This window comes from Emydura macquarii, unplaced genomic scaffold (genome assembly GCF_026122565.2).
Source record: "Emydura macquarii macquarii isolate MOO-44397 ecotype Brisbane River unplaced genomic scaffold, CSIRO-AGI_Emac_v2 contig_3240, whole genome shotgun sequence".
NCBI lineage: Eukaryota > Metazoa > Chordata > Testudines > Chelidae > Emydura > Emydura macquarii.
In genome coordinates, this window is record NW_027133377.1 from 5778384 (window position 1) to 5791490 (window position 13107).

Consider the following 13107-nt stretch of genomic DNA (forward strand, 5'->3'; position numbering starts at 1 on the left):
TCTGCCATGAACTTTGTAAACACTCTGGAGGCAGAAGAGAGGCCAAAGGGTAACGCCATGAACTGGTAGTTGGAGTGGGCCACAACAAAGCGGAGAAACCATCTGTGGCCAGGAAAGATTGTGATATGGAAGTATGCGTCCTTTAGGTCAAGGACGGCATATCAGTCTACTGGATCCAAGGAAGGTATGATGTAGGCTAGGAAGACCATGTGGAACTTCAGTCTCTTGAGATATTTGTTTAGACAATGCAGGTCTAGAATGGGCCTGAGACCCCCTTTCGCTTTGGGAATGAGGAAGTACTGGGAGTAAAACCCTTTCCTCTTCATGTCTGGCAGAACTTCCTCTATAGCTACTAGACTAAGAAAGTTCTCCACCTCTCGTATGAGAAGTTGCTTGTGAGAGGGGTCGCTGAAGAGGGATGGGGAGGGAGGGTTCTGAGGAGTGGGGGGAAGAAAATTGCAGGACATATCCTGCCGAGATTATGCCAAGGACCCAGTTGTCCGTTGTTATTTTGTCCCATTTGGATAGGAAGGGAACAAGTTGGTTGAGGAATGGATCGGAGGGAGGATCCTTCTCGAGACTGGAACACCATCCTCAGGCGCACCTTCAAAAGGATTGGCGCTGGTCATTGGAACACCTGGAAGGCCCCGGCTGGAGAGCAGGAGCAGTCACCAGCACTTCCTAAACCCCCTATCTCTGTCCCTTCATCTATAAGGGGCGAAATGAGGGGGCTGGTATCTCAGCGGTGGCTGCTGGGAGAACTGACTCCTGGAGACCTGGAGTGTATAAATCCTGGGGTGTATAAATCCTTCAGACTATGTAGTCTGGTGTTGGTCTGGTCTGAAAAGAGAGAGGAAGGTCAAAGGGGAGGTCCTGAATGGACTGATGCACCTCCTGTAACAGCCCAGAAGACTGCAGCCAAGAGCACCAATGGATACAGATGGCCGAGGTCATAGCTCTCCCAGCTGAATCCCTCACATCGAAAGCTGCCTGTAGGGGTGCTCTAGTCACTGTTCTACCCTGCTCGAGGATGGTGGCAGAGTCCGGTGCCTGCTCCTGGGGCAGGGTCTCCCTGAAACGCTTGAGGGAGTCCCAAAGATGTAACTGTACCTACCCAGGAGCGCTTGCTCATTTGCAATACGAAACTGCAGGCTCACTGTTGAGTAAATTTTCCTCCCAAAAAGATCCAGTTTTTTGTTGTCCTTATATTTGGGAGTCAAGCTAGGCTGGACCTGCTTATTGTGCTCATTGGCGGCCACCATTACCATGGAACATGGGGAGGGATGGGTAAACAAATATTCAAATCACATGGTGGGAACTTAGTACTTTTTTTCTGCCCTCTTAGACTTTGGAGGCATGGATGATGGCATCTGCCATAGGGCCTTCACTACCTTAAGCACCCCTTCGTGTACAGACAGGGCAACCTGGGCTGGCAACGCCGCTGCTAGCACATCAAAGAGGCTGTCTGAGGCCTCCTTTAGCCCCTCTGCCTGCAAACCTAAATTTGAGGGCCCTAAAATTGTCCAGGGGCACAGCCGGCCCTGATGCGACCGCCTCGTCGGGGGAAGACGATGAGGACTACGCTGGCACGGGAGGCAATGGAATCCCCTCCTGCTGACGGGGAGCTGCTGTTGATGTCCCCTCTTGGGGGTCTGAGTCCTCCTCTGACGCCGACTCGTGAGCCCCCACAAGGGCCACTGGCACTGACTGTATGCCAGAGGACATGTATGAATAAGGATCTGTGGCCACCGGAAGTCCCCAGGATCCCCAATAGGGCCACTGTGCCAGCCACTGGCTCTGAGGCCAACCAGGAGCTGAAGGGCAGGGAACTTGCTCCTGTGTCTTTGGGAGATTGCGCTGCCCTCTTTGGGCTGCCTGTCCTGCCCCGAGGAAACCGACTTGCTGCCAGATGTCCATGGGGGGACAGTAGATGGCTTCCTTCATGCCGTGTGGTGCTGCAGAGTGGGGGAGTGGTGCCCCAATCCCCGAGTACCATGGTGCTCTGACGAACGCCACCTCTGCATTGGGGAATGAAAGGATGGCAACTGGAGGTGCTGCTCGCTCGCCCGACCGGTGCCAGATCGCTGCGGATCCATGCCCAGAGGATGAGCGGACCGGTGCCGTATTGAAGATCGGTGCCTCGGTACTGAAGACTTATGGCTTCGCTGGTCTCCTCTAGGTGAAGATTCCCTCACCAGCAACCGGAGTCTGCACTGTGCTGGTATGGGCGAACTCCTAGGTGCTGGGGAACAGCACTGACTCCCATCTGGTGAACACTTGCGTGAAGATGAGCGGGATCAATGCCGGAGAAGGGGATCAGTGCTGTGATGATGACGGAAACCGTCTGTCACTGGTGCTCCACTGCCAAGGAATGCCCTGGAGACCGGGATCAGAAACGTCCCTTCAGAGAACGGTGCCGCGACGACGACTCCCTGTGTGGTGACCTGGTCCTTGGGGATGAATTCCTCTGGTTAGGGGACTGATGCAGCCATTGTGGGGGACCCATTGCAGGCTTCCCCCTGGAAACCGGACCCTTCTCTTCGATGGCACTGGGAGCCTAGGAAAAGGAGGCAAAGGCCCCTCACCGCCTGGAACACCTTCAGCGTTGGTGGCACCGCAATCTGAAGAGGCCCCCTTCTGCTCCCAGGAATCAGGGATTTCTCTCAACCAGTCGGTCCAGTACAGATCCCATGCTCAACCCCACTTCCCTAGACTTTTTCTGTGCAGGGGAGAGGTCCCTGTCCGAACGCTGCTTCCTTTGTTTCTTCCTTGAAGGGGAAGAGGAAGAAGTCCGGTGCCATGGCAGGGCCGGTGCCGACTGGGCGCTTTGCCCCTTTGCAATGCTCAACACCAAGGTAGATCGAACTGGCTCGGAGGCTGGTCTCAGCACTGCCTCCATCGGCAAGGCCTTCAGGCAGATTTCCCTCTCCTTTTGTGTCCCTGGCATGAAAACCTTACAGATCTTGCACTTCTCCTTCCTGTGTACTCCCCCGGCACTTTAGACAATTGTCATGGGGGTCACTAAAAGGGAAGGACTTGGTGCAGGAGATGCAGGGCTTGAAACCTCTAGACCGGGGCATCCCCCGCTCCCGGGCGAACATCCCAGCAGCGACTACTCCTAACTTAATTATCAACTATTTACAAATACTTAACTAACAAAGAACATATAACGATAAACAAACTAGCTAACACTGCTTATGGTACTAAAGGAGCACTTGCGAAAGGAAGAAGAACTGTTTCAGCAACCGTTACAGGTGGAAAGAAGGAACTGAGGGGGCATGGGGCTGACAGAGCCTGTTATACCATGGCATGTGTGCGGGACTCCGAGGGGCGCCAGAGCCAGCCCTACGGATACTGCTAAAGGGGAAAATATTCCGGTAACTGTGCATGGCAGCGCGCACACACCTAGAATGGAATCGACACAAGCAACACATCTTGAAGAAGAATTACAACTGCCTACCAGACCATTAGCTCCTACCAACAAACATTTCTCCTTCTGTTTAAAATGCCAGGAAATTAAATTAAGTTTAAAAAATCTTTATTAACATAGCATGAAGGATGCCCAGTGATAAGCTCATGTCCTTCCTGAACTTTGAATTCAGCAAATCTCAAACCTTGTGAAAACCAGAAAATACAGTTAAAAGGTAAAAGCCCACCCAACCTTAACTCTGCCCTCTTTGATATGCCAGAAACACACACTCACTTTCCCTTTTCACTGAAATGGACAGGTGTTACCTGCACTTGCCCCATGCTCAAACACTGAGCTTACTCCCCTGGCAGAATACCATACTTGCAAAATATAACAACCATTTCATACCCTTTTACAGCCCCTTCACACTTGAACACAGGATATCACTTAAATCTACACTTCCCCTCCTCATCATAAAATCCATAGACCTCTACTATACTATACACTATTGACATTACCCATGGGAAGAAGACCCCAGTGCCCTGCTACAGACACAAACTACACAATTATTTATTGAAATGACTTGGACTGGAGCGTCAAGATACATACATGCCTCCTTCCTTTGATAACACATATGGAGGGACTCAGACCCATAGCTCCTGAGATCACAATCACAGCTCATCCAAGCTGCTCCAAAGTATTCCTCCCCCATTCAATACAGTAACACCTAACACACTGAACGCAACTGGAGATCATTCAGATAATTCCAAATAGCTTTGATCGTTACAGGGCGGGCAGAGTTAAGGCTATGGGGGTGTTAACCGTAACTCTATATTTCCTAGTTTTCAAGTTTGCTGAACTCAATATTCCGAAAGGGCACAGACTATTGACAGGCAACCTTAACTCTCAATTAACAATTTTTTTTTGGCCATTTAATACATGGGTTGGTTCACCATTACAGGAGCTGGACACAACATTTTAGAACAGAAAATCCTATTGGGGAATGTGGGCCAGAAGATTCCTTGGCGTGGACTTTGGAAAAGCCTTCATGGGACAAGATGGAAGATTCAAGTAACCCCATTGGCCAATGGCCTAAATGAAGGAAACTGGAGGAGAATTTCCTTTGCAATCTAAGGGTTTGTATTGCAGTCAGGTGACTGGTCTTCCCCTTTTCCCCCTTGCTATAGGCTACATTGGCCACAGGAACAGGGAAGGAAGTCCTTCCCTTGCAGCAGGATGTAAGGCAGGGGTGGGAGAGAGGAGTCTTTTCGCCCACCTGCCCTTTTGGTAATTGCTTTCCTTTGGGTTTTGGAGAAATATAGCTTGACTAATAATGGCTTGTACTCGATGCCAGGTTTGTTGTGCTTACCAGCATGCCCAGGGCCACAGAACACAGCTACAGATCAAGGAGTTGTGTGTCAGTGCAGCATAACATTTTTTTTTTTTTTAAATAACTCCTCTTTCATATAAATTGTATTCCCAAACACGTTACAGAATAAAATATTAGGACATAGGTCAGTATCTAGTATACACTTCTTCAAAAATTGCATAGTGAATTAAAGCATGCAGTCATGAAGTCAATAAATGAAGGAAAAGAGAAATTAAGAGGCCTAGATGAGAATAGGTTAAAATGAGATTTGAAAACAGTTGTAGGGCTAATGAAACATATACAGTAAGGCTGCAAAGGAGAAGGCTGTCACTCAAACTGGTGAAATTTTGGGAAGCGACAGATGAGGGCCAGCTATAAAAGGAGCACAGAGAGTACAAAGGGAGGACAGGCAAGTAAGGTTTGTTAGAAGTAGGTTGATTGAAGCCAATAGAGTATTTTATTAATTAAGGGAATTTTGAACTGAACCCTGAGATGAATGGAGAACCAGAGAAATATTAAAGGAGCGGGTGGTGATGTATGTATGAAGGCAAGCAGCAATACTCAATACATGATGGAGTCTAGACTGCTGCAATTTAGGATGACAACAGAGGAGGGAGCTGAACCCAAGAAACCCACGTCTACCTTTAGGGAAAATGTAAAAATAAATAGTAGAAAAACACGACTAGCCTTTAATTTAGTGACATTTTAAGGTGACCTTGAGGGAGCTTAATAGTAGTGTTCTGTGGCCCTGAGCACGCTGTCTTTATTGAGAAGACAGCCGGAGGTTAGCTTGCAAACAGTGATTACTTTCATTTTAGAACGGGTTGGAGCTAAATGTAAGAGCAATAGTATATAATACATATAAACATGATTACTTTCAATATGCCATGCCTATAGAGTACAAACATGATACCCTCCATCCTATAATCAAAAGTAACAAACCGATAAGGTAAAGCATCAAAAACAATACACTGAACACACAGCTAAAAATCACAAACACGTAGGTAAAAGTTTAACTAAAATCCATTTACTGCATTTTACAAACATTGTTTTGGTTTTCCTCTAGGGCACTCTAATCTGTGTTCTAAATTTTCCCCAAACATTCAAATCTACTGATTTTAGAGTTCTATCCAATCATAATACATATAAACTTAATTTCACCTTGAAACTAAAACCCACAACCACCACCTCCACCACACAAACACTTTAGATTTCCAATAAAAAAATATATATTATAATTCAATTAAGTATGAAATTTTATATTACCGCTTTTACTTATTCTTACTTCTGGGGCATGATTTCTTATACAACTGTAGTGTAATATAAAGAACACATTGTCTCCTGTGCGTAGGTTCTGCGTAGGTGTCTCATCCTTAAAAGCATGTAATGATATTGGTTAATTGCTAGATTTCAGGCACCTCTCTAGCCTCTTTCTTTCAGTGGGCGTAAAAGGGTTTATTTGTAATATATATTGCTACTGACAGAATTTTATCTTGTTCTTCTAGAATCTCAGCAGCAATTCCCAAGTTAGAGGCTTCCCCAGAAAGTACGTCAAAGGATTTCCACCCACACACCGAATATCTAACAGGATCTGACCCATTTTTTTCCTTATTAAAGCATAGTACACTTTTTATTTTTATTATTTATTTATTAATTTATTTATTTAGGTAAAAAGAATCTTGACTAAGCTTGAAACAGAAAAGGAGCTAAATGTATGCATGAACTGCAGTGGAACTGTACCCTGTTCACTTTTTATTTCTTACTAAATCATTACCAAGATGCTAAAAAGACATATAAAATGCAAAGAACAAATTTATTTTTCCTTGATTTTATTAATATGATGTTCTTGCTTGGTGATTTGCAACTCCAGCTGTCTTTTGCCCAAGCATGAGGAAGACTATACTTATAATTGCTGAATATGGAAAATTACCATGAATTAGCTTTACTTATCTTTTCTTACTGTATCTTTGGGCATACTTCTGCAATTCAGGCAATAATGGTCTCATAACTCAATATTCATGATATTAGAGTGTGTGCAAAAACTAAGCATGAAAGTAAAATAACCACAGTTAAAATATGATTTTACTGAGATTATTAAAATAGTCAAATGAGAACAAATAAAAACAATATTCTATAGCAATCAGCTTTAAATAATAGTTCAGGACCACAGTGTTAGGACTGACTATTGCAAATGCAACTAAGAATAATTTCCAATTAAATATAAGAACTAGAGATTTAAAAGACCTATTGGACCATCTGGGCCATCTCCTGGCCAGTGCCAGAATTAAAGAATTCTGTTTACGAAGAACCTGTCTCTTGTGACATAAGTAAATACTTGACACATCTAACCTACTTCCCTATTCACTTGAAACAAATTCACACCATTATGTATAACTGATGCCCAATCAATGCAAGCAAAAGCACTTGGCAAATTCGGAGACTGAACTGCACACTACATTTTGTGTTCTTGCCCCCATTCCACAGTAGTTCAAAGTTGATTAAAATGGTTCTCAGCTGATCACAGATAACAGTCCAGTCAAAATGTATTTTAATTTATACATACACCAAAAAAATGCTTTCATTTACAACTGTGAAGCAGAACTGATATCCCCAAAGCTGGTGAGATCAATAACAGCTGTGTATCCCATAAGGAAACACTTTTCTACTTTAAGATGGCAATTATGAACATAAACTACTGTACAAGATAGATACATTTCTTATATCTTTGGGAAAATTACCCATCAGTTCATTCCAAAGCTATATAAATGGGAGATATAGGGGGAAAAAACCAAAACACAAGACTGCATCCGTATGTTCCATACTATTTAGTATGATTTAACTCTGCCACAGCTGGTCAAGTAGTGATTTCTCAAACAATGGTTGTAAGATATACTACTTCAGAAAGAATCCACAAGGAGGATTATTTTAATGGATATCAGTCTATACCATTGAGACCCTCAACTTCAGTGCTCATATGAATAGCTTCACATCAACTTAATGAAGAGGATTGAGGAAGACCTTCCGCATTTCATATTGTCATAATAAATTACATCGGCTGTAATTCTGTAATTAGACAACAGCATGCCTTATATAAACAAAAGTGAAGATGTAATGGGAAAAGAGAATGCCACTTTGGAAACAAATATAGTATCTGTTTCTCTGGATAGAGCAATACCTGATACTTCTAAAATCTTTTCATCTAGTTGGGAAAGCAAACTCCCCCAGACAGCAGCCTGTGTAGGATATCTGTTCATTAAGGGAAAACGGACTTCAAGTCACAGGACTATCGATCTACTGAGCAGTGTGGGTGGCTTCCTCTGTGTTTTGTGAATGCTGCCTTGATCCCCTGGATTTAAGATTTGGATTAGCCAAGTCTGTTTATTTCCTTTTGTGATACTTCTGTACAAAATGGTAAAGAAGACTTAACAGGAAAGGTTTTGCTGTTCTAGTGGCACCCTTGTTCAAGGAGGTGGAGTTTCCATCAGTGTAGTCTGCAACTATTCTATGGCATTACAGCAGCATAGTTACAGAGCCGTACCTGTGCTGCTATAGTGCTCGTATAGGAGATACGGTCTTGAAGCGAGCTAATGCCAGCACCAAAGCTGCAGCAGCCTAACATACTGAGAACACCTGGGAGCTGTCCACGTAGCTGTAGCCAGTGTGGTGAGGGGAAAGAGAAATGCCAGCTTCTGTCCCTTCCAGGATTCAGCACATGGGCTCCTTTGTGGGCATCACGTTGGGCAGGAAACCCACCCCTAACGGGGGGGAAGAGGGTGCAGGTGGAGGAGGTGGCCGAGACAAGTCATGCTGCACTTCCTCCCATACCTCCCACGCCTGTTCTTACCACCACACTGGTGACGTCAGGCTTTAGTCAACCACCCTGAGACCCATCACATGGTGCTGGTGGGCAATTTCCCTTCTAGGAGCACCATATGGGACAGGAGTGCCAATTCCCAGTGGTGGAGAGAGTCAGAATGGCCAGGCTTCCCCCAGCTCCACACTCATTGGACCCAATACATGGATACAGAGATCCCACTTTGGGATAATAGCCTTCTCTTGCTGCCAGCTAATCTAATTAGTCCTGGACCTCATGCAGTAGCAGTATCTGACGCAGTGCCGAAGGTTCGGCTTTCAAACTGATGATGATTCATTTTGAGAGTTACACACAGACTATTTTCCTTTAAAAGAAAACTAGTAATTACATTTAAAAGCTGCATCAAAAGAATGTCTGGGGTTGAAAAGGGAAGCACTGAGAAATTAAGAAATGCCAGAATTAAGGTTGTCTGAGCAACCCTAATTCACCTCCCTTGTGTGTATGCATTATGATAGTCTTAATTACTTTACTATATATTATTATTAAACAGGATCTCATTAAATGCACAGGATGGATGCACAAAGAGGCAAAATTAAGATTACACCCGAACATCTGACATTTCCTAACTTTCAAGTACTTGACTTTGCAATGTAAATAAAGTATTTTTAATATAGCTATTTTGTATTGAATTAACTATTGATAGTGTTAATATAGGATTATTGTAACCTGAACTCTCTGTGGTTCTCTGATCTGTGGCAATTGAAATCAGATGCACTGGGTCTGCTCACTATCCTGATGTGATATCAAGAGGACTAGAGGAAGGCTATTAAGGGATTGTATGTCTGGATTGCTCTCCCCCTTGATATAATGGCTGCTGAACAGCATCAAGTAATACTAGCCAGTGGTAAAGAAGGAGAAGCACAGCTAATCTTTCCCTCTGTTGGACTCAGAGGAAAAACTCCCCCTCGTCTGCCTGATTTGGAGAGTTCTGCACTTCCAGAAGTGTTCTCTGGCTAGGAGGTGAGGACTCAACTGCTAGAGGATCTGAAGCAGAAGCAACAGGAGAGATGGTGCCTGTCTGAGTCATTTCTGAGGCCCCCAGCCTTTCAACAATAAAGCAGTAGCATGTTTGAGGTTGCAGAGAATGTATGAAGAAGAGATAACCAAGGCAAGTGTCTGTCTCCCATCTATCTCCTCTCCTCTAAAGGAAGATCTGTCCCTCTTCCAGCTTCCTGTCTTCTTTGAAACAAAGATAAATCTAGTATACAGGCTACACAGAGACTGTATATAAAATCTCTTTTGAAATACTGTAAAATCTTCTAAAATGCAATAAATATCCTTTCCCCAAAAAAACAATTTTTCCAGGACAAGCTCCCAGGTATTTCTGTTTTATTGGTTTTTTATATCCACAGTTTCTACATCCTGGTCATGTCAAAACAATAGTATTTTTAAAAATCCTCCTACTCAGCTCCACACATTGCATGTGCAAGAATGCATACACACAAACATTTTGTCTGGCTGGCCATGGATCAGCTACTTGAGGCAAACTGCCCTCAGTCACCTGTTCTTTTGTCCTCATTCTCTTTCCTTTACTTTGGTCCATCACAGAAGATGAAGCAATGCTACATCATCAAAACACCACTGAAACTTATGAGAGCCACCAAAACTAGTGAGTTGCCTGGTTAGTATTTTGATCTAATTTCACCAAACTACCACTACTCCAGACAATATAGCATATGTCTGCGCCCTATCAGCCCACAGTTATCCACAAAATAATTTTCTGCTACCTCCTTATACACTTCATCTGTTCCACCTATTTTGCCAAATAGGCTCTGCTTCTGACAACAACTTCTGTCTCCTGTGCCCTCCAGTTTGGGTACATGGCTTTTCAGCTTCTAAGATATTTTCCAGAATCTTCCATGAACTGTAAGCCATCTTGGCTCTTATTTCCCTCCCCCCCCATACGCTTCTTATCCATTGTCTCATACCTCTTCTTCACTTTATCTGTCCCTGTTTCTTCTCCATCCACCGACTATGCCTTGAACCCTATTTATTAGTTCACACATATGCCCCACCCTACCCCACAATACAGCCAGTAATATAGAAGCACTATTTTGGCTGCTTTCACACACCCAGTCAATCGCTACTTACAAGGCAAGTTCAAAGTTTTGCCTCTTTTTTAAAGATAATTTTAGTTATCCATGTCACTTAATGAGTTCACAAATAGTTACCTTTAAGTTTTATGAAACAAGGCAATAGGCCTCCTGGAACTCCAAATAGTAATGTGGTACAGCTACGTGGGAAAGCATAAATATCAGGCATAAAATTGAGTGCACAGAGATAGTGTTCATGCTTCCGAATGCGATTTCAACAAATTATATCTAGAAATAATCTATATAATCTATCCCAGTCACTTGTACTAATGTAATGATCGTAATTTGTTAGCTTTGTGATGAACACTAAGAATTTCAGAATAAAGAAAAAAAGAGATGCTTGTGTTGCAAGTGAGACGTGAATTACACACATGAACTAAATTAAATTTCTATGGGAAAACACAATAAATATTGCATGCAATAAAAGGAAAAGGAAGTTGAAAGGCTGTAAAATTTAATCTAAAAACATTGTTGCCATAGATTTGAGGCAATACTGAATAAGTTACCTCTTTACAAGAAAAAAGAACAAAGAATATAATATTATTTGTAATATTAAAAAAGAAATGATAAAAATATATTTCTTAAGAGCACTATTGTATTTCCGGTCCTTTTTTGCCTACCAAATTAAGATCTGAGTAATACATTGGCACAGAAATCTGTGCTAGCAGATCCTGTGACGTAAGACTGTGGCCTTGTTTACTTGATGACTACATTTTTAAGCCAGCGGCACAAGTCACAAAGAACAGCAGGAAATGTAACACTGAACTTCAGTAAATTATCTTTATTTGTTTTTTATTAATCTGTCGACTGTAAATGAGTCACAGCTAAATTAGCTTATTGTTATTTAATTGAAAACTATATTTTTATTAAATCAATTTCTTGTTTGTTGTGAAAAGATTTCTTTTGTGGCAAAACCAATTTGGTGTGTGATACAATTTTTTAAAATGCAAGCTTGTTACTACAAAAATCCCAAATTAAACTGATCACACACAGTTTTAAACATTGCAGTGACCAACTAAAGTATACAGGGCAAGTAGCAGTAGAGCAAATGCATTAAATTCAAGTGGTCTCATAAAAATGTAAGCCTTGCACGCAAAAATTACCCATTATTTAAGGTAGGTTTCTTTCTTTTTATGAACTAATAGGCACGTAATGTAGTACTATAAACCATTAACATTATATACAAAAGATAAAGTATGATGTTTGACACCCTATAAATATCAAAGATAATGCAAGAAAAACAGAATTCTACTTACGGATATGATTCTGAAAGTTGCTGAGCTATTTTATAAGCTGCTGGGTCTCTGTCTAGTGCATATATTGTAATATTAGTTACTTTCTGTAGAAGGGCTGTAGTATGACCTCCTGCTCCAAACGTCATATCAAGCATACTCTGTTGAATGCAAAAGGAATAATACCGTTACTTAATAATACAAGGTAAAGAAACCTTCTGTTGATTTAAGCCTTTTTGTAGTTAACCTCTCTAATACGATGTGGAAGAATAAATATTAAAGCTGTTTCACAAGCTTTTTTGAAAACATTTTAAAGCTATTTTCATTGAACATGCTTCCAAGAACACAGCAGATGAATTCACTTTTTTTTTTTTTTTTTGGTTTTGTTTTGGCTCAGATTGTGATCCCACATGGAGAGGAACCTCTATGGACAAGATGAGGTCAGTCACTTCTCTGCAGCATCAGATCTCCACTTTCCTCTTCCTCCTGACTTCACAGGATTTACTCAGCAACTTGTAGGATTATGCTTAAAAGGATGGATGTTGGAATGTACAAAATACCAGTGATTCAGAACTTCTTTTCTGGATGCCCAACTTGTGATGGGTTCGCAAATGAACTCCCTCACAGACCTGTGCCCAGGTGTCATACCCTCCTACTACTGAAGTTGTCTCTCATCTCTTTCCACATTTCTGCATCTGCTTTTTATTCCCCTTCTCTTTTTTCTTTTTCTAAGTTTATTTTTCCTTTTTGCACCCTGAATCTCTCCTTTTCCCTACTTGCTCCTCTTCTTATTCCCCTCACTCATTCAAAGGCTACACACCACTTGGGTTCGGCTGTGCTGCAGGTTTTCTTGCAGCTAAGTAGAATGCTACAAAAGAAAAAAGAAAATAACTGATATTTGGACCAGAGGTCTGCAGCTTGTACTTGTATCCCTGCTGTACTGAACACGTGAACTATTCCAAAATTAGGGACGTCCAGAAAAACAGGAAGGAAAAGCTGGTAACTTTAAAGGAACTGCCAATCACCTCAATCACAGGAACAAGTTTATAGAGACATTGTAATCCAGGCACTGCCTGCACACTAGCATTAGGAGTCTAGATAGCAAACAAGAAGAATTGGAATTGCTCATT

At 42.4% G+C, this 13107-nt stretch overlaps 1 protein-coding gene across 2 annotated transcripts in view; it reads right to left on the minus strand.

Annotated features, from left to right (window-relative positions):
* Window positions 1–13107, minus strand: part of METTL15 (methyltransferase 15, mitochondrial 12S rRNA N4-cytidine) — a 188735-nt gene that overhangs the window by 84086 nt on the left and 91542 nt on the right. For both annotated transcript variants that reach the window (XM_067532056.1, XM_067532055.1), the window contains exon 3: window positions 12002–12138. In XM_067532056.1, coding sequence (XP_067388157.1) covers window positions 12002–12138 — 137 coding nt within the window. The remainder of the gene's footprint in view (window positions 1–12001; window positions 12139–13107) is intronic.